The sequence below is a fragment of the Podarcis filfolensis genome (assembly GCF_964270895.1).
Source record: "Podarcis filfolensis genome assembly, chromosome: 12".
Lineage (NCBI taxonomy): Eukaryota > Metazoa > Chordata > Lepidosauria > Squamata > Lacertidae > Podarcis > Podarcis filfolensis.
The window spans coordinates 5,433,696-5,451,830 of record NC_139614.1 but is presented as its reverse complement, the minus strand read 5'-3'; the positions used below and the strand labels follow the sequence as shown (position 1 = coordinate 5,451,830).

The 18,135-nt window shown below is 41.7% G+C and overlaps 1 protein-coding gene across 6 annotated transcripts in view; it reads right to left on the bottom strand.

Moving 5' to 3' along the window:
- The window catches only part of LOC310745426 (amphiphysin-like), a 95,367-nt gene that overhangs the window by 43,053 nt on the left and 34,179 nt on the right, over positions 1 to 18,135 (bottom strand). For all 6 annotated transcript variants that reach the window (XM_083577991.1, XM_083577994.1, XM_083577993.1 and 3 more), the window contains exons 2-3: positions 9,295 to 9,375; positions 6,545 to 6,599 (exon numbers count right to left, since the gene is read on the bottom strand). In XM_083577991.1, coding sequence (XP_083434117.1) covers positions 6,545 to 6,599; positions 9,295 to 9,375 — 136 coding nt within the window. The remainder of the gene's footprint in view (positions 1 to 6,544; positions 6,600 to 9,294; positions 9,376 to 18,135) is intronic.

Sequence of the window (18,135 nt, the reverse complement as noted above, 5' to 3'; positions counted from 1 at the left end):
TGTGTGGGAATCTTTTGCAAAAACCCTCAATGTTTCATCCTTTTGCCTAACTCAGCAGGTATCAATAGGTGAAATCCTTGGCTCCTGCCTCATCCCTGTTTGCCATGACCCTCTCGATTTGCAAAATGATACCTGGTTTTATTCATCCTTACCTCAAAATGATTCTCTTCGCACCCTTGGTTATTCTGGTTACCATAACTGGGGTAACCAAGTGCGCAGACGCCCATCTCTAGCCATTGATTTGTTGACCCCATACGTGGCCTCTTTTAATATCACTTGCGCCCGTATGGTCAATTGCACAAAGCCCAACTGTGTGACAATGGGCAAGGATAATTTCAACTGCTCTGATTATGTAAATATTTCCTACGTATATAAATATACAGAGCTGCCTGAAGGCTGGTTCTGGTCGTGTCCAGGCTACACATTCAATTATATTCCAGCAAATATTAGCCATGGCACACCTTGCTGCTTAAGCCGTTTGTCTATCATATTACCCAAGAAGCATCATTTATCCCACTCTCGATATCGACGCTCTGTGGAATTGACTAATGATTGTGATGATTCTGTTTCTCTCCCTAGCAGATCTGAATATATTTCTCTAGCTGTCTCTCTTTTAGGAGTCCCTGGATTGGCTGTACGGAATAGCAGGAATATTAACTCTTTAGCTTGCTCTGCAGCAAAAGCCTTGAATTCTACTTCACAAGCTCTTCACCTTTTGAGTAAAGAACAGAGTGAATTGCGTCACGGACTCTTACAGAATCGCGCTGCAATAGATTATTTGCTAATGCTTCATCATTATGGTTGTGAACAAATGGATGGCATGTGCTGTTTTAATATTACGGACAATTCCAAAGCTATTCAAGCACAAATTTCTCGTTTGCAAAATCTCACACATCACATCAAACAGGACGTTGGACTTTCTGGCCTATGGGATTCGTTTACCCAGTGGGCTGGTTACCAAATATGAATTGGCTTCACAATCTTTTTCAATATGCTATTATCATAATATGTATATTAATTTTGCTATGTTGCTTCATCCAGTGCATCCCTGGTCTCATACGCCTTTGGTCTCAGTGTTTTTCTCCTCCTCAGCCACCCAATAAAATTATTGCCGCCTACTTTGCGAAATGGCAGCACCAACAGTAGACATTAGGGGAGATGTGGGCAGAATTATCTTGGGCATGCGCTGGCAAACCACGTATCCCGAGGTATTTTTTGCCCCATTCACCCTGAACTCACATAACAACATCGGTGGGCGGAATTATTTTGGGCATGCGCTGGCAAACCACGTATCCCGAAGTACTTTTGTCCCACTCACCATTAAATAAATAAAGAAAGGGGGAGATGCTGGGATGCTGGATGCAATAATCCTATACACGACTGTGACATGTTTGGGAAAGTCTTGCTCTTAAGTTTCGCTCCTGCACACAATACTGCACAAACAGTACTAAGACATTCACTCACCAGTTCAGCTCACATTGAGTTGAGGAAAACATTGTACCTGACTTGTTCTTAATGCATAGTTGACCACATCTACGGATGAATGCTATATCAATCACTAGCAAAAGTTTAATTAGGAGGTCTTCATGCCTGTGTAATTCTGTGCACCCTTTCCCAGCCTTTAATCCACTGGTGATTAATGTAATCTTTGCTTTGTACTTGTGTTAACCAATCAGCAATAAGCACATATGTGGCAATGCTGTAATATTCAATAAAAGGGACTCCCCGAGACTTGCTCGAGAGATGCCTCCCAGATGACACTCGCTACCTGTCTGTCGTTATTTCAACCCAACACTATGATGGGGGTAATTAGCCTCCTTAACCCCCCCAGGATTGTGGGGGGGACGGCCCTTGCCTGCTGTGCCCTATACCACCCCCGAATTTGTGGGGCACTAGGCACAAAGCCCTCCTGTGGGATTCCGGCACTCCTTGATGCTGTCTCTGATCCGCGCCTCTAGTTGCAAGAATCTTCAAAAGAAACAATTTGGACGAGATAAATTGCACATACTTCAAGGAAAAGGGGGGAGTAAAGACTGCTGACAGAAGAGATCTCTGATAACAAGGCAAGAATAAAATATGAAAAGATACGTCAAGATACGGTACGGCAAATGACTGAGGGGGGAGGGGAAAAAAAACCTGCCTTCCTTTTTCTTATGTGATTTAACAAGAATCCCCTCCCCTAATGAGTCAGAAATGTCGCTTTAAGGACTTAAGCTGTGGATTTAAGGCTGTGTGGAGATAAACTTTCGAACCAAAGCAATGTTTCAAGACGAAGCTGGAAAGTTAAGAGTTTTGGAATGACGCAGTTAAAAATGCCGTCGCCATCTTGGGAGGCATTGTTGGAGCTCTTGTGTCTGGGAGGAGAAAGAGAGAAATAGAGCTGTTTACATATCGTGGATTAACTCCTCTGTGGGACTTAAGAGCGACAAATGCCTGATTTATGATGGAAAGAGCAATGTTATCTTCGAAGGAGATATATGGAAACCATCTGGACTTAGATTGGAAGAACAGGAAATTCACACAGGATTATTATATTTGCTTATTGGCTTAAGGAGACTAACAGAAGAGATCGTAAAAGAAAAAGAGAAATTATATGAACAAGATATGATGTGGAAACACCAAGATAAGACTGGATAGAATTATGAACTTTGTCTGGACTGATTGGGACTGATTTGGACACTAACGCAGTAATAAGAAGATGATTTGAATCCCCCTTTGGATCTTGAAGTATGGGTTCCCCCCAACAAAATTTAAAAATTTGGCTTTGTAATTTGGAATTTATGTGATGTGATTTAATTTGATGTGATTGGCCAGTTAATAAAAATGATTTAAAAAACAACAACATAAACTGGCATTAACTATTGGCTCCTGTCTCCTAGGGATCCTGGGAATTAAACTTATGTGACAGACATCAGACCTGTGTTCACATGGCAGTTTGTTCCATTTCCTCAGCATTTCCCTAACTGTTGATTTCTGCGAATTTAGTGTCTGTGTTATTTGCTTCCAGAAGAAAATCCATTTGTAAATAACAGAAATGAGAACTAAACTGAAAAATGATGTCTCCACCATTTTGCTTTCAAGTCTACGAATAACTATCTGTGCATAGTCACAGAGAAGTTATAATTAGTTAAAGATAATTTATTGCAGAATTACATAGAGAGCTTTCTCCCCTTCCATAATGAATGCAGCCGAGTACACCAAACTAGGGTGGTTTTCACCATGCTTTACTCCCCAGGAAGAATGCTTTTCTCCATTTTCCACATTGCTGCAATCAGTGCAGGTAGCAGAAACAAATGAGAAAGCATGACTGAGCATAAATGAACTATAGTAGAGCTCTTCAGTTGCTTAAAACACACACACAATCAAACACACACACACACACACACACACACACACACGACAAAAGCAATGTTCATCCTGACCTATTCTGAGCAAGTACTCTTCAACCCTGAGCAGAATGAACCTACAACAATGAAATGGAAAATGTATTGACTTTTATAGGTTTACAATATGGGCGGTCCTCATGCAATGGTCTCTAGCAGTGGCGGACTTTGGGCTTTAAAATTTCAGTAGCGCCCTCTGTGATGCTAAAATTTGGTGGCGACTCACACCTTTTGTTGTTGTCATTGCTGCAGCGTCCCATGCAGCTTATCACACACACACACCCAAATCCGCCTCTGTCTCTGGGATGGAGCTTCTAATGTGGAGAATGCACAAATCATTGCTAAAATTTGTGTAGGTACGGCAGCCTTTTTCAAGCTACGATGACCAGGTATTGAGAGCCTCGTTGCGATCCGCAATGCGAAGGCATGATTCATCCAGGCTGGAGTTCCCACACACTCCCAAAGGGCATTGCACAGAGCCTGTCAGCTGTACAGAAAAGCCTACACAGGCTGCTGTGCAGAACACCCAGACAATTTGTCGTGTCTTGACTGTTGGCCCTACACAATCCTGGAGCTAACTGCATCAGGGCCCCCAGCTGTACCACCAGACCTTGTAAATCCACTACATTTTATTACAAAACTCATTTCCTGGATCACTACCATAAAGTCTTGGAACAGTGGATGAATAGCAGAAGGGGAATACTGAAGGGGGAAGGGGGACATAAATGGCGTATCTGAGAGTTATCAGTGGATTATAGGAATTTTATTACAGAGAATGGGGAACTGCATCTATTGGTCTAAGGCTAAAGACAGTCATGTGACACTTCGAGGCAAGTCAAGAAAACCACCATGCTTTGTGTGTATGTATACACACAAGAGTGCAGGATGAGGTCAAGTGTTTTTAAAAGTGTCATTAATTTAAGTGGATATGAAACTGACTTATTGGTATCAGCATCAACAACAACACGCAGAGATACCACTCTTCTAGTGCTCAACGGCCATCATAGCAGCTTACAGTCAAGAAGAAAAGATACAAATCAACAAGTTAATTAATATAATTATAGAGCATTCGTAATAAAATAGAAACCAGAGATGATAAAAATCAAATGTGAGCTCATTAAATTATATGTCTCATATTGCAAATGAACTTACAGAGAGCATGCCCTCACATTATATAGAACAACACTGGGACAAGGGGGCACATTATCAAATCTTGAGCAGATTAGTTAAATTAGGTTCTTTGCTCTGAGGTTGTTTTTTTCCATTACTGCCACAGTGGTAGATAAATTAAATGAAACAAGTTCAGAGATAAGTCAGAACCAGACATGAAAGAATAAGCAATTAATATGTAGAACCAATTTCTGAAACAGTATTATTTGCTGCTAGTTAGCTGAATCATTCCATTTAATAAGCAGATACTAGAAATATTTATGGCCAGATCTCAAGGCAGCAAGAAAAAATATAAAGCTGTTTCACTCCAAGTCAGACCACTGACTCATTAAGCCCAGAATTATTACTCAGACTGGCAGCAATTATCCAGGATGCATTGCTGTTGCTCCAAAAGCAGATCAAACAAAACAAAACCTATATTAAAAGCCAGGCAACCAAAAAATAGTTATTTGGGCACATCCAATTATATATTTACATATTTACACCTCTCCCAAATCAAAACTAGTGGCTGCAACAGTTTCTACACCTCATTTAGTTCCTCTTGACAAAACTGCACAGCGAAAGAGCGTGAACAAGAGGATGGAATCATCTCATCAAAGATGGGATCTCAAGAAGGCCATACTTTGGAGAGCTTTGCCCTTATATTTGCCCTTAAAAATATTGCAGCTGTTTATTTCATCCATTTATAAACCCGTCCTTCATCTAGCATTCAAAAGCAAACATAAAACTTATCAAATGCAAGTTAACAAACTAGGACACTTGTGAAGCTGACACTGCAAACCTTTTTCCAGCTCCTCAGACTGTAGTTTGGGGGAAGCCAACATGCTACCCTGCAAAGGTATGGATGACAACTCCCTAATTCTCCCCACTACCCTATCAAAAAAGTCTTCCTGAAACTTTGGCTGTTCATACTTGGCCTACTTGTTGAAAAAGAATCTGATTGCCATGTGCACACACTCTAGTCTAAAGTAGAATTCAGCTACCTGGTTGATTAAAGTGCATTTCTTCTTATCCTAAACCTAGAGTAGATTCCAGTTTTTATTTGGTTAGATAGCACAGACAAAACTGATGTGCGGGGAGGGAGCACTGCACTAAAGAGTTATGGATGTTCAGCTGTTTAGTAACAAGATTGGCGTTTCTCATTATGCTGATCATGGCAGCCCATGTAGGCTAGCAGCCGCATTCTTCCAAGTGAATGAGTTTAGCAGGGCCGGCCTGCCTATTAGGTTGGCTGAAGCAGCTGCCTTGGGAGGTAGAATCCCATGGGGTAATGCCACCCACCTGACCCTGCTACCAGGGTTGTGTGGCTGTGGCAGCTGCAGTGGCTTCTTCCAGCAAGACCTTGCCAAAATTCCACAAGATCTCATGATAAACTCGCTGGAAGAAGGCGCTGCTGCTGTGAAACCCCAGTAAGTGAGGCTTCATCGGGGGGGGGGGGGGGCAGACCTTTTCACTTCGCCTCAGGCGGTGAAACAGGATGCGAAGGGTAACCCCTGGCATTTAGTCATCTGCCATGACACTGTGGCACCTGGAAAAAGCAACTGTCCAGAACAGGGGTCAGCAAACTTTTTCAGCAGGGGACAGTCCACTGTCCCTCAGACCTTGTGAAGGGCCGGACTATTTTTTTGGGGGGGGGGTGAACGAATTCCCATGCCCCCAAAATAATCCAGAGATGCATTTTAAATAAAAGCACACATTTTATTCATGTAAAAACACCAGTCAGGCCCCACAAATAACCCAGAGATGCATTTTAAATAAAAGGACACATTCTACTCATGTAAAAACACGCTGATTCCCAGACCGTCCACAGGCCGGCTTGAGAAGGCCATTGGGCAGAATCCGGCCCCTGCGTCTTAGTTTGTCTACCCATGATCCAGAAGCAACCTAACTGTACATTATAAGATCTACAAAACAAACGATTCATTTGAACTTTTAAAATTTGCAGCGAAAATTAAAATTAAAAATAAAAGATGCATTTTAACTGCAATTACCTTTAATGGCAGCTAAATATCCCCGGAGCTCTTTCTGGAGTCTGGTACCTTCTGCCTGAAAAGCAATTAAAGAAGCAATGTCATATCACATATGCAACACAGTGGAACAAACGTGGATCTATCAGAGAGATGAAGTGCATTCCCATATCTCTAAATAATTAGCCCTCCGCATGCAGCATTTTCTTTAAATAAGAACACTAAGAAAGAAACACCAATGCTGTTCTTCCACTTTAAGTACAAACAAAATTTCAGAAGGTATCTGCTGAGCAAAAGAGTAGTATAGCTGGTGTCTACAGCAAAGAAAGAATTCTAGACAGTTGAAACAAACAGCAGATAACATGGTTGTTGCCTGAAAGGAAAGCTGGCTCAAAAGATCCTGCCTCAGCACCCACTGTAAGACTAGATGAACTTCTGATCTCCTACCAGCCTCACAGCTCCATGACTCTAATGCGCCAACCCACATCTTACTGAGTTGAATTTTCAGGGAAGCTTTGAGGAACTGGAATCTGAAGAAGTGTCCAGAGCCACAGAGCCAGAAATACTAAATTTCAGCTCAGAACGTGCCTGCTCCATGTGACAAGCCACAAGGGATGCAATCTGTGTGTCATCCTGGCCACTAGGGCTTCCTGGGCAGGTAGAGCTACAAAAGGCTTCCTGTCTGCACTGGTTCTTTGCCTGGCGAACGACGGTCTCCCTGGCTCTGGTGTGCCTGCCTTGATCTCCTGACACAACGCCTGGTTCCTGGCTCCCAGCTCCACTCCGGCAGTTGCTCCCAGCTCAGCCCTGACAAAAAGCAATGCAGAAAAAATGTGGGAGTGCATATTGCAACTTCTGCAAAAAGCAGAGAAAGGGATGGGAATCCACTGAAACTTCTCATGTGCTGCAAGCTACATCTATTATGAATTCCACCTGCCTATATCAAAGGAGTATTAACAAAAGAAAGAGGCTCTTGTCAAAAGTCCTTAAGGAGACCTTTAGAGTCAGAAAGCTCTTCTTCATGATACGCTGAATATACTGTGTAATTATGAAAGGCCTACAGACCCATTGCTGGCTGCCTGATAACCTTTAAATTATTCCTTTGAAGCTACTGTAAAGGTGTCAGATTGTAGTCAGAATTTTGCCTGGGGATCTTACCTACACTACAAAAGCATACCCTTTAATCAGCATGAAAAGAAAAAACTTCATTAGCACAAGAAAACACACACACACACACACTGAGGGATGTCCATCTGTAAACTGGGAAATCAGACACATGTTCATTAAGATGGCTGTTATGAAGGTTGAACAGGTTTATATTCCACATAAATGGGACACATTAGCATACAGCAACACACCATAAAAGAATAAAAATTCACAATTTAGTTTGCAATTTACCAAGATAGGACCTAACTCTGCTTTCATATCTATGGGGCAATGGGTCGTTCCCTTCCATGACCCCAAATGGATGTTCCCCAAGTGGATCCAACAAGCAGTGAACTGTCAGATTTTTTAATTTAATGCCTCCTAGTAAAAGAGAAAACCTTGGGGACAGTCTGAGCCACACAGTCCTGATTTATTACCATTGCTTCTCTTGTCAGTCTTAAGAACTGCTGATTTGGGAGTGTTTTAGGCGAGGGTAAGACTAATTTCTTAAAGAACCTGAGCACTATCCACCTCAATTGTACATATCTTTGTGGGCATTTTTCCTAATATGTGCCCCAATACAATGCATTTTTGCTATTTTCACTAAAAAGCATGCGTTTTTGCACACATTCAGCTCGCAGAACTGAACTGCGAAATCAGAGAAGTGCAATTGTCCATAGAGTTTTGGTTAACATATTGAACCTCAGTACCACACTGATACCTATGGTGGCATATTCTCTTCCACGTTCCTGCTCAGAGTCGAAGGACAGAGAGCAGCTGCTGTTTCTAGCGATACTGCTACCATGCACTTAATTCTCCAAGTGGGCAAGCAGCAACCGCAAGGAAAAGCAACCAACCGACAGTCCTCTGCCTGTCTCTGGGTGGTGGTGGAAATTTTGCCCTGAGAGTCTGGGGTGGATAAGCTTCCCTGAAACATAGGATTACTCCTAACAGCCCTTACAGGGGAGTGTTGGGGTACAGTCCATGTGGGGTCACACGGAAGTCAAAGAAGCTTGGCCTGTATCTCCCATGAAGCTTAGAGGGCATTGTGGGTGACATGTAGACATTCCATAGCAAATAGGTAAAGGATCTAGTGTGGTGTAGTGGTTAAGAGCGGTGGACTCATAATCTGGTGAACCAGGTTCGCTTCCCCGCTCCTCCACATGCAGCTGCTGGGTGACCTTGGGCTAGTCACACTTCTTGAAGTCTCTCAGCCTCACTCACCTCACAGAGTGTTTGTTGTGGGGGAGGAAGGGAAAGGAGAATGTTAGCCGCTTTGCGACTCCTTAGGGTAGTGATAAAGCGGGACATCAAATCCAAACTCTTCTTCATCCATGACAAACTGACAGAGCAAAGTCTGAAAGCTTTAGCTCCTACAATTCCCTCCAGCATTGGTTACCCATGTTGCCTTACAACAGGGATGGGGGAACCTCTGGCTCTCCAGATGTTGCTGGATCACAAATCTTATCAGCTCCAGCTAGCATGGCCAACAGCCGAGGGCAATGGGTGTTACAGCCCAGCAACTATCCAAAGGGCCACAGGCTCCCCATTCCTGCCTACAACTTTACATGCAAACAGACATAAAAAGCTTATAAAAGCCAACCGTCATCAACATCAAAGAATCTGACCTCTTGCCTTTTGAAGTTCAGAACATACTCTTCAAACTGTTCATCTTTTGTTTCATCAGCTTTCCCCAGCTTCTGAAGCACCTACGAGATAGAAGGAAATAACAGAGTCTTACCTCGGAGCAGAGCACTCAAAATCTCGGCAGAACAATGATGTTACTTTAACCCCCTCCATTCATTATTTGCTCGTAACATTTATTATTCTTATATTTCAAGCCTGCTGCGCACCACAATGCAACACTGATCCCAAATGCACGTCCTTGAGTCTGCTGTTTGAAAACCTAAACCCCAAGTGGGGAGTAGAGATTCCAAATCACAGAGCCATTTTCTGTGCCTCTGTGTGGGCGGCTAGAAACATTTTCAGAGTCAGCAAGGGTCTTGTCCTGCTTTTATGAAGCGATAGATCTTCCTGTCGATGAACAATCCCAGAGGTTCCATTGCAGCAAAGTGTGGGAGAGCTTCGGAACAATAACCTCTGTCTCAGCGCATGGTGTTAAAACCCATACTTGATTAGGCCTCCCCCTACATGTTAAAGTTCATTATACACGGCAGTGATCAGCAGTATTCTAATTTGTATGGAATTTTAAACACACAGTAATGGAGAAAGTGAAATGTTTGAAATTGTCTGACTTCTAATGAGGCATGAAATCACCTTCAGCTTAGTTTAGAGCTAGCAGTACATAACATTGGACATAAAACAGTGTTATGAAAAAGCTTTATTAATAAAAAATAAGGCAGGAAGAAACAAGAGGGACTTTTAACAAAATACTGAGATCTTGCCCTAGGAAGAGACTAATGAATAAGATAACCTTTTGTGAAAGTTAAGAGATGTGGTTATGGATTATTCTGCAGGTCTCATGAGAATGCACTGAGGAGATGCATTACATATGTATAGACACAAGCAGCACAAAATTAAAGCATGAGTTTCCTACATGATGGATTCATTTGGGTACAGAATTATCTACTCCATGTTTCCATCAAAACAGAGGACCATTTAAGCCAGGCTGGAGATACCTCTCCCTCCAGATATTGCTTGACTACAGTTCCCAGCATTCTTGATTCCCAGCCGGCAGATGAGAGTTGGAGTTCAACAGCTCAGCCAGTAAGAGCACAAGACTCAATTTCAGGGTCGTGGGTTCAAGCCTCACATTGGGCAAAAGATCCTGCATTGCAGGAGGCTGGACTCTCGCTGTCCCTTCCAACTCTAAAGCTCAATGATTCAATGAACTTTTGGAGCACTGCAGATTCTCTACCCTTGATCATTGGTCCCCAACTGGTGGGTCATGACTCACAACTTCATTTTGCTCCGACCAATGGTAGGCCTCATCAATGGTGCTACCACTATTTTCTGTTTCTTGGTTTAGGGTTACTTATGTCTTCAAGAGAAGGAGAAGAGGGTGGGGGAGAGAGAGAGAAAGGAGATAGCCAGGTATATAGCTTAATATATAGCTATATTTTGCTTAATGGATTTCAATTCTCTGTTTTTTCTTTTTGATTTTTCTTTTTTTCTTTTTTGTATTTTATCTTTTCTTGTCTAAAATGAGGGTTTTTTCTGATTTTTCTTGTTGTATTTCCAAAAACTTTAATAAATATCTTATTTAAAAAAAGGAGATAGCCAGGTATATAAAGGTAAAGGTAAAGGGACCCCTGACCATTAGGTCCAGTCGTGGCCGACTCTGGGGTTGCAGCGCTCATCTCGCTTTATTGGCCTAGGGAGCCGGCGTACAGCTTCCAGGTGATGTGGCCAGCATGACTAAGCTGCTTCTGGCGAACCAGAGCAGCGCACGGAAACGCTGTTTACCTTCTCGCCGGAGCGTTATCTATTTATCTACTTGCACTTTGAGGTGCTTTTGAACTGCTAGGTTGGCAGGAGCAGGGACCGAGCAATGGGAGCTCATTCCGTCGTGGGGATTCGAACCGCCGATCTTCGGATCAGCAAGTCCTAGGCTCTGTGGTTTAACCCACAGTGCCACCCGTGTCCCTAGCCAGGTATATACGAACATTTAAAAGCTGGCTCCCTAAAAGGTCACAATCTGAAAATGGGGAAGACTACAGATTAAACATCTAAGTGGCCTTAGACATGTTGCTGAAGGCCGTTCAGCATTTGATGAGAACGTATGCCATTTAAGCGTATTTCTGCATGAAATCAATGTAAAATATGAATGCCCTTGAAGGCTCTATGTGTTCTCAGTGTTTGGGCTAAGTGCACTTAAGTCTCCCCACAGCAAACTCTGGGTTATCCCTAGTCAAGCTACATGGGCCAAACAGATGCCCTTGTGAAGTCTAATGGGATTAAGGATAGGGTGGCAGCAACCTGCTAATGTGATCACAAGCAGTCTGGGAGCAAAGCTTTGTTCTCTTGGCAACAGATGCAAGAGCAGGAATAAAGGAGAATGCAGCTGGGTGCAAATGGTGATGTATTTCCACAGCTAACTCCTCCATATACAAGCAGCTGCCAATAAGCTGGGAGCGGAGATGGGAAAAGTCAGACCATCAATGTCATGTTATGCTTTCTTTATTACTAGGCATTACAGAGGAGAGAAAAAGCAGATTTTGGGTGGGCATGGGGTGCTGCTCTTGGTAGCAGCCATGCATCTGTTACAACATCTGGCTTTGCCTCACTTGGAGAAGCAACATAAAAGCATTATTATTTGATTTTGAATGGTTTGACGTACTACTGGGCAGGCTGAGTAAACGGAATCCTTGTTTTGCGCATCTGGAATAAACTCAGAATTGGGATGTGACATGTTCTTCCTTCAGAAACACCACACGCAAGTGAGTCTCCAATTACAGGCTTTGTCCAGTGGATTTCCTCATTAACGGTAAATATAAAAAACACCACGTTCCTATACAGTAGCCTTTTTCATTTTCCCAGTTTGCAACCAAGCAGAAGTTTCCCAAGATGGCTCTGGAAATAAACCAGGTCACATGGACATGGAGAGCATTCCACTTCCTTTGCTCTCCAGCCTCCAAATTCCTGCGTCAGCAGAAACTCGGCAAGGTGGATTTGGGTTACTATCTACATGGTTCACGCAGAACACTGAGCAATGATCCCCATGGCAACCAAGCCATGTGATCTTGCCCTTTGTTAAGGGTGTCTTTTTAAAAAACAACAACACAGAGTTTCAGTTTCAAATCTGTATAAATCCAGCAGTAGCTCTGCAGCAGCAAGGAGGCCAGACAGGACTTGTCACAGCTGCAGGAAGGGTGCGTGTCTGTGGGAAGTCCCAGCGGGCAGGCCACAGAATACTGGGGATGGTCCCCTCCTTGAATTTTTGGACAGAAACATAACTCAGAACAATAAATGCAGCAAAGCACAAGCTCCTTCCCTAGGTAGCCACAGACTCATAGCATTGTAGCGTTGGACTGTCAATGGAGGAACCTTTTTGCCCAATGCGAGGCTCAAGCCGACGACCCTGAGATGAAGTGTCTCATGCTCTGCCGACTGAGCTATTCCATCAATGTCAGGCAGTTACTAAAAAGAAATCAGGAGGGTGCAGCATACATGAACGTTGAGTGAGAACGTTATATTGGTCTGGAGGAAAGAACACGTTGGGACACAACACCCAAGCACTAAAGGAAACCGACCTTCCAAGGTGACCAAATTGCTTTTCCAATCCTATGCACAATTTAGTTTTGTGGAGCACTGATTCAAACACTTTCTGCTGGGAAAGGGACAAAGCTCACTAGTAGAGCACCTGCTGCCTTGCATGGTAGAAAATTCCCTGTTCAATCCCAGCATATTCAGGTAGGGCTGGAGAGATTCCCTGTTTGAAATCCTGAAAAACCACTGCTAGTCCATGTTTACACTGCTGAGCTAGATGGACCCAGTGGTATTATAATGGGGTATTATTCCCAGGAAGCACTGGCTCAGGTTATTAAGTGGAAGCAGAGGCAATGGCTCCAATATCATCAATTGTATGAGACATTCAGAGTAGACAAAAGAAAAGGATTTGCAACAGAACCATCTAGACTAGAGAATGACCTGATTAACTCAAAAGAAAAGACACTTTCTAAAATGTACCAACTCCTCCTTGAATGGGAAGTCAAGGAGGAGGAGATAAATTCTGTCTTTGATTATAATATCTTAATGAAGGATTGGGGAAACCTCTGGAAAATTAATATGAAATTCACTGCTTGCTACACACTGAGAGAATTTTTTTTTAATGCAGTATCGTTGGTACAGGACCCCTTTAAAATTATCCAAAATGTACAAAAATGTATCAAATAAAAGTTGGAGATGTGGAGAAGCAGTGGGATCTATGCTGCATATGTGGTGGACATGCAAAAAAAATTAAGGAATTCTGGGATGAAATATATATGGAACTTTAAAAAATGCTTAAGGTTGTGTTTATATATATAAAAAAACCCCAGAGGCTTTCCTTCTTGGAATATTAGGTCCTGGCATTCCAAAAAATGCAAGGGAACTATTTTTCTACGCGACAGTGGCCACAATAATTTTAATAGCCTCAAACTGGAAAGAAAGGAAAATACCATCAAAGTCGGAGTGGCAACATAAACTACCGTATTTTTCGCTCTATAAAACACACCAGACCACAAAACTCACCTAGTTTTTGAAGGAGGAAAACAAGAAAAAAAATATTCTGAATCTCAGAAGCCAGAACAGCAAGAGGGATCGCTGCGCAGTGAAAGCAGCAATCCCTCTTGCTGTTCTGGCTTCTGGGATAGCTGCACAGCCTGCATTCGCTCCATAAGACACACACACATTTCCCCTTACTTTTTAGGAGGGAAAAAGTGAGTCTTATAGAGCAAAAAATACGGTAATGGAATATGCAGAGCAGGCTAAGATATCAGGAAAAGTAAGAGACCATGCAATCAAGTATTTTTTAATAAATGGGGTCTATTTAAAAGTTACATTAAAGATTGTAACAGTATGAAGTCTTTGGCAGCCTTTGAATAACTTCTGTAATCCACTGAATAAGCTTAAGAAAGTACATTATCTTTGATAAGTAATTATTAAAAATAGAAATGAATAATGCGCTAGATAAATACATATCTAAGCTACATGGAATTGGCAGAAAGTCATTGGAACCAAAAGAAGACTGTGATAAAGTATAACATATATTGATAATTTGTTTGTTGTTCATTTTTTACTATGGATAACTTTGATTTTGTGTTGTTATTTTTTTTTAAGTTCAATAAAGCAATTTAAAAGCAAAAAAGGAAAATAGAAAAAGGTGGAAGCAGAGACAACATTCACCCAGAGAGAGGAGTCTGAAAGGCTAAAGGATAGGAGAAGACATATCAGGCAAGACAGTAAAAAGAGCTCCCTAAGAGCCAGCTTTCTCAGGCTGTCTACTTTGGAAAGGATGGGGTTTCTAAACAATGGGCAATTGGTGGCAAACAAGTCACCCTTTTAGGTTTGAAGTGCTTTTGTTAAAGAGTATGAACATAATCCCATCCCAGTCTGAAGGTTCCTATAGGATGCTCTGCCAATAGAGATTCAGGCAGGTGCCTTCTGTTTTAACCTTTAAGCACCTACTAGAATACCTCCTGGGACATGGGTGGCGCTGTGGGTTAAACCACAGAGCCTAGGACTTGCCCATCAGAAGGTTGGCGGTTCAAATCCCCACGACGGGGTGAGCTCCCGTTGCTCGGTCCCTGCTCCTGCCAACCTAGCAGTTCGAAAGCACGTCAAAGTGCAAGTAGATAAATAGGTACCGCTCCGGCGGGAAGGTAAACAGCATTTCCGTGCGCTGCTCTGGTTCACCAGAAGTGGCTTAGTCATGCTGGCCATATGACCCAGAAGCTGTACGCCGGCTCCCTTGGCCAAGAAAGCGAGATGAGCGCCGCAACCCCAGAGTCGGCCACGACTGAACCTAATGGTCAGGGGTCCCTTTACCTTTAGAATCCCTCCTGACTACCATTGTTCTATAAGCTTAGAGCTGTTGTGCATGAAACCCACCCAGCACAAAAGTTGGATTGTTAATAGCACTGTGTTGCTGGACAATGCTATACCCTCTCACAGACTTGAGAGCCCTGCCAGTTACTCCGAATTAGGCTGCTCACACTGGATGCAATCAGATTTACTCTAAATTCATTGATTATTTTGCTCTCTGGGCCTTCTAAAAGTTCTGCCAGTCTTAATCCAAATCATTGCCAATGTTGTTTTGAGATGTACTAAATTTAATTGCATATTTTTTTCCTACAAGCAATCCTTCCACACAAGTCTGTTTAGAATATAAATTTGAGGGACCCAAACATGGTTTTTTTCATTGTACAAGAGGGAAAATATCCATAGTTAACACTTGAATTAGAAAGTCCACAGTTTGATGTAAATGAAAAAGCCACAGCAAAATATCAAACAATCCAATCCAAGTCCATCCTGTCCTATATTTGGGGGAGGGGGAGGAAAGGGAACAGGGCCACTAACAAAACTCACCTCTTTTCAATCTTTGGGAAAATAGTAAAATAGAATACTGCTCTAGTGAAACCATATGTTCAGTTGGGCTTTCCATATTACTATGTATGTTTTTAGCAGCTCATTAACAAAGTAATTGCCAATGAATCTGCTCTACTGATAGCTATCAGAGATTCCAGCTCACAATGATAATCAGGAAAGGGTGTGTGTGTGTGTGTGTGTGTGTGTGTGTGTAAGTATTAAAAACTTCAGGGTGCCAATGTTATCACACTTTCCAATACCTTTCTAAAAAAACATCTGATAGTCCAAAAGAGACTTGGCAAATCCACTTTTCAGCATTGCAAGAATTCAAATATTTCTGTTATTTATTTCACATATAACTTCACTATTTCTTCTTTATCTGGGTTGTTTGACTTATATAACTTAGAATACTATATTTTTAAAAGGTGCTGATATAAAGAGATTTAGCTGTATCATTTCCCCTCATTATTGGGAGAATTTGTTCCATCTGTTGTTTTTTCTTCAAATGATCTGCAGTTCCTCTGCTTATTCCCTCATTGAAAGATCTTGTGTTTACTGAAGTAAATTGGTTGGTATAATTTGTTTGAGTCTTCAAATTCTAATTACTGGATAAACCCATTTGAAATAAATACATATTGGAATCCATAAAATCTTTAAGAGGAGAACAAAGGCCCAGGTCCTGAGTGTTTAATATTATAGTATGATAAAACCCTTTCAAACTTACTATAAATAAAACCTATTCAAACCCCCCATTGAAAAGCAATATCCTGATGGAAAATAGGTTAGCATAATCAAGGCAAGAAGCATAACTGTAGTGATTCCTTTAAAAAAGGTAAAGATCTGGTATTACTATCTTTTTATACAAGTCTATCACTTTTAAAGGATGACTAAAAATATTTACCAGTATCTTAGCAAGGATGTTAAATAGTATTGTATATAAATATACACATTAAGATCAAACAGGGTTTTAATGGAAGAGAAAAATGAGCAACAACATAGGAAAATATAACATACCATCATAGAATAGAAATCCAAAACTTTAAAGGACATCTTGCTGACATTATAGATAAAGAAAAAGCCATTGACATTTTTGAATGGCCTTTCTTTTCTTTTCTATTTTGAAACACTTGAACCTTTTAATTTCTTAATGGTCTATAGACAAAGGCAATAATTTCTTAAAAATTATTGACCTACCCAAAGGTAGATGAAGTTGGTTTGTTAGTTTTGTTATTTATTTTAGATTTAGAGTGCCCGGCAAATTAAAAGAAAAGCAGAAAAGGGAAAATGAAATTCAAAAGGAAAAAGAAAATGAAACAATAAGTGAAAATGAAACTGAATAAAAATGAAATTCAAAAGGAAAAAGGAATAGGAGAAAATGGGGCAAAACATCTGTAAAAATATTGAAAACATAAGTTTGTATATAGCATTGTCCAGATGCTAAAAAAAACAGTGTAGTTCCTACCTGAAGTAGAATTAATAACAACAGAATCTATTAGCTGGATAAAGGTGAGTAAGAGGGAAAACATCAGGAAAAATGATAAAATTGCAGAGAACTAGTGCCAACTTATATGCAGAATTCATCATGCGAAAGGCTGGGCTGGATGAATCCCAAGCTGGAATTAAGATTGCCAGAAGAAATATCAACAACCTCAGATATGCAGATGACACAACCTTGATGACAGAAAGTGAGGAGGAATTAAAGAACCTTTTAATGAAGGTGAAAGGGGAGAGTGCAAAATATGGTCTGAAGCTCAACATAAAAAAAAAACTAAGATCATGGCCACTGGTCCCATCACCACCTGGCAAATAGAAGGGGAAGAAATGGAGGCAGTGAGAGATTTTACTTTCTTGGGCTCCTTGATCATTGCAGATGGTGACAGCAGTCACGAAATTAAAAGACACCTGCTTCTTGGGAGAAAGGCGATGACAAACCTAGACAGCATCTTAAAAAGCAGAGACATCACCTTGCCGACAAAGGTCCGTATAGTTAAAGCCATGGTTTTCCCAGTAGTGATGTATGGAAGTGAGAGCTGGACCATAAAGAAGGCTGATCGCCGAAGAATTTATGCTTTTGAATTATGATGCTGGAGGAGACTCTTGAGGGTCCCATGGACTGCAAAAAGATCAAACCTATCCATTCTGAAGGAAATGAGCCCTGAGTGCTCGCTAAAAGGACAGATCCTGAAGCTGAGGCTCCAATACTTTGGCCACCTCACGAGAAGAGAAGACTCCATGGAAAAGACCCTGGTGTTGGGAAAGATGGAGGGCACAAGGAGAAGGGGACGACAGAGGACGAGATGGTTGGACAGTGTTCTCGAAGCTACGAACATGAGTTTGACCAAACTGCGGGAGGCAGTGGAAGACAGGAGTGCCTGGTGTGCTCTGGTCCAGGGGGTCACGAAGAGTCGGACACGACTAAACAACAAAGTGCCACAAGGTAC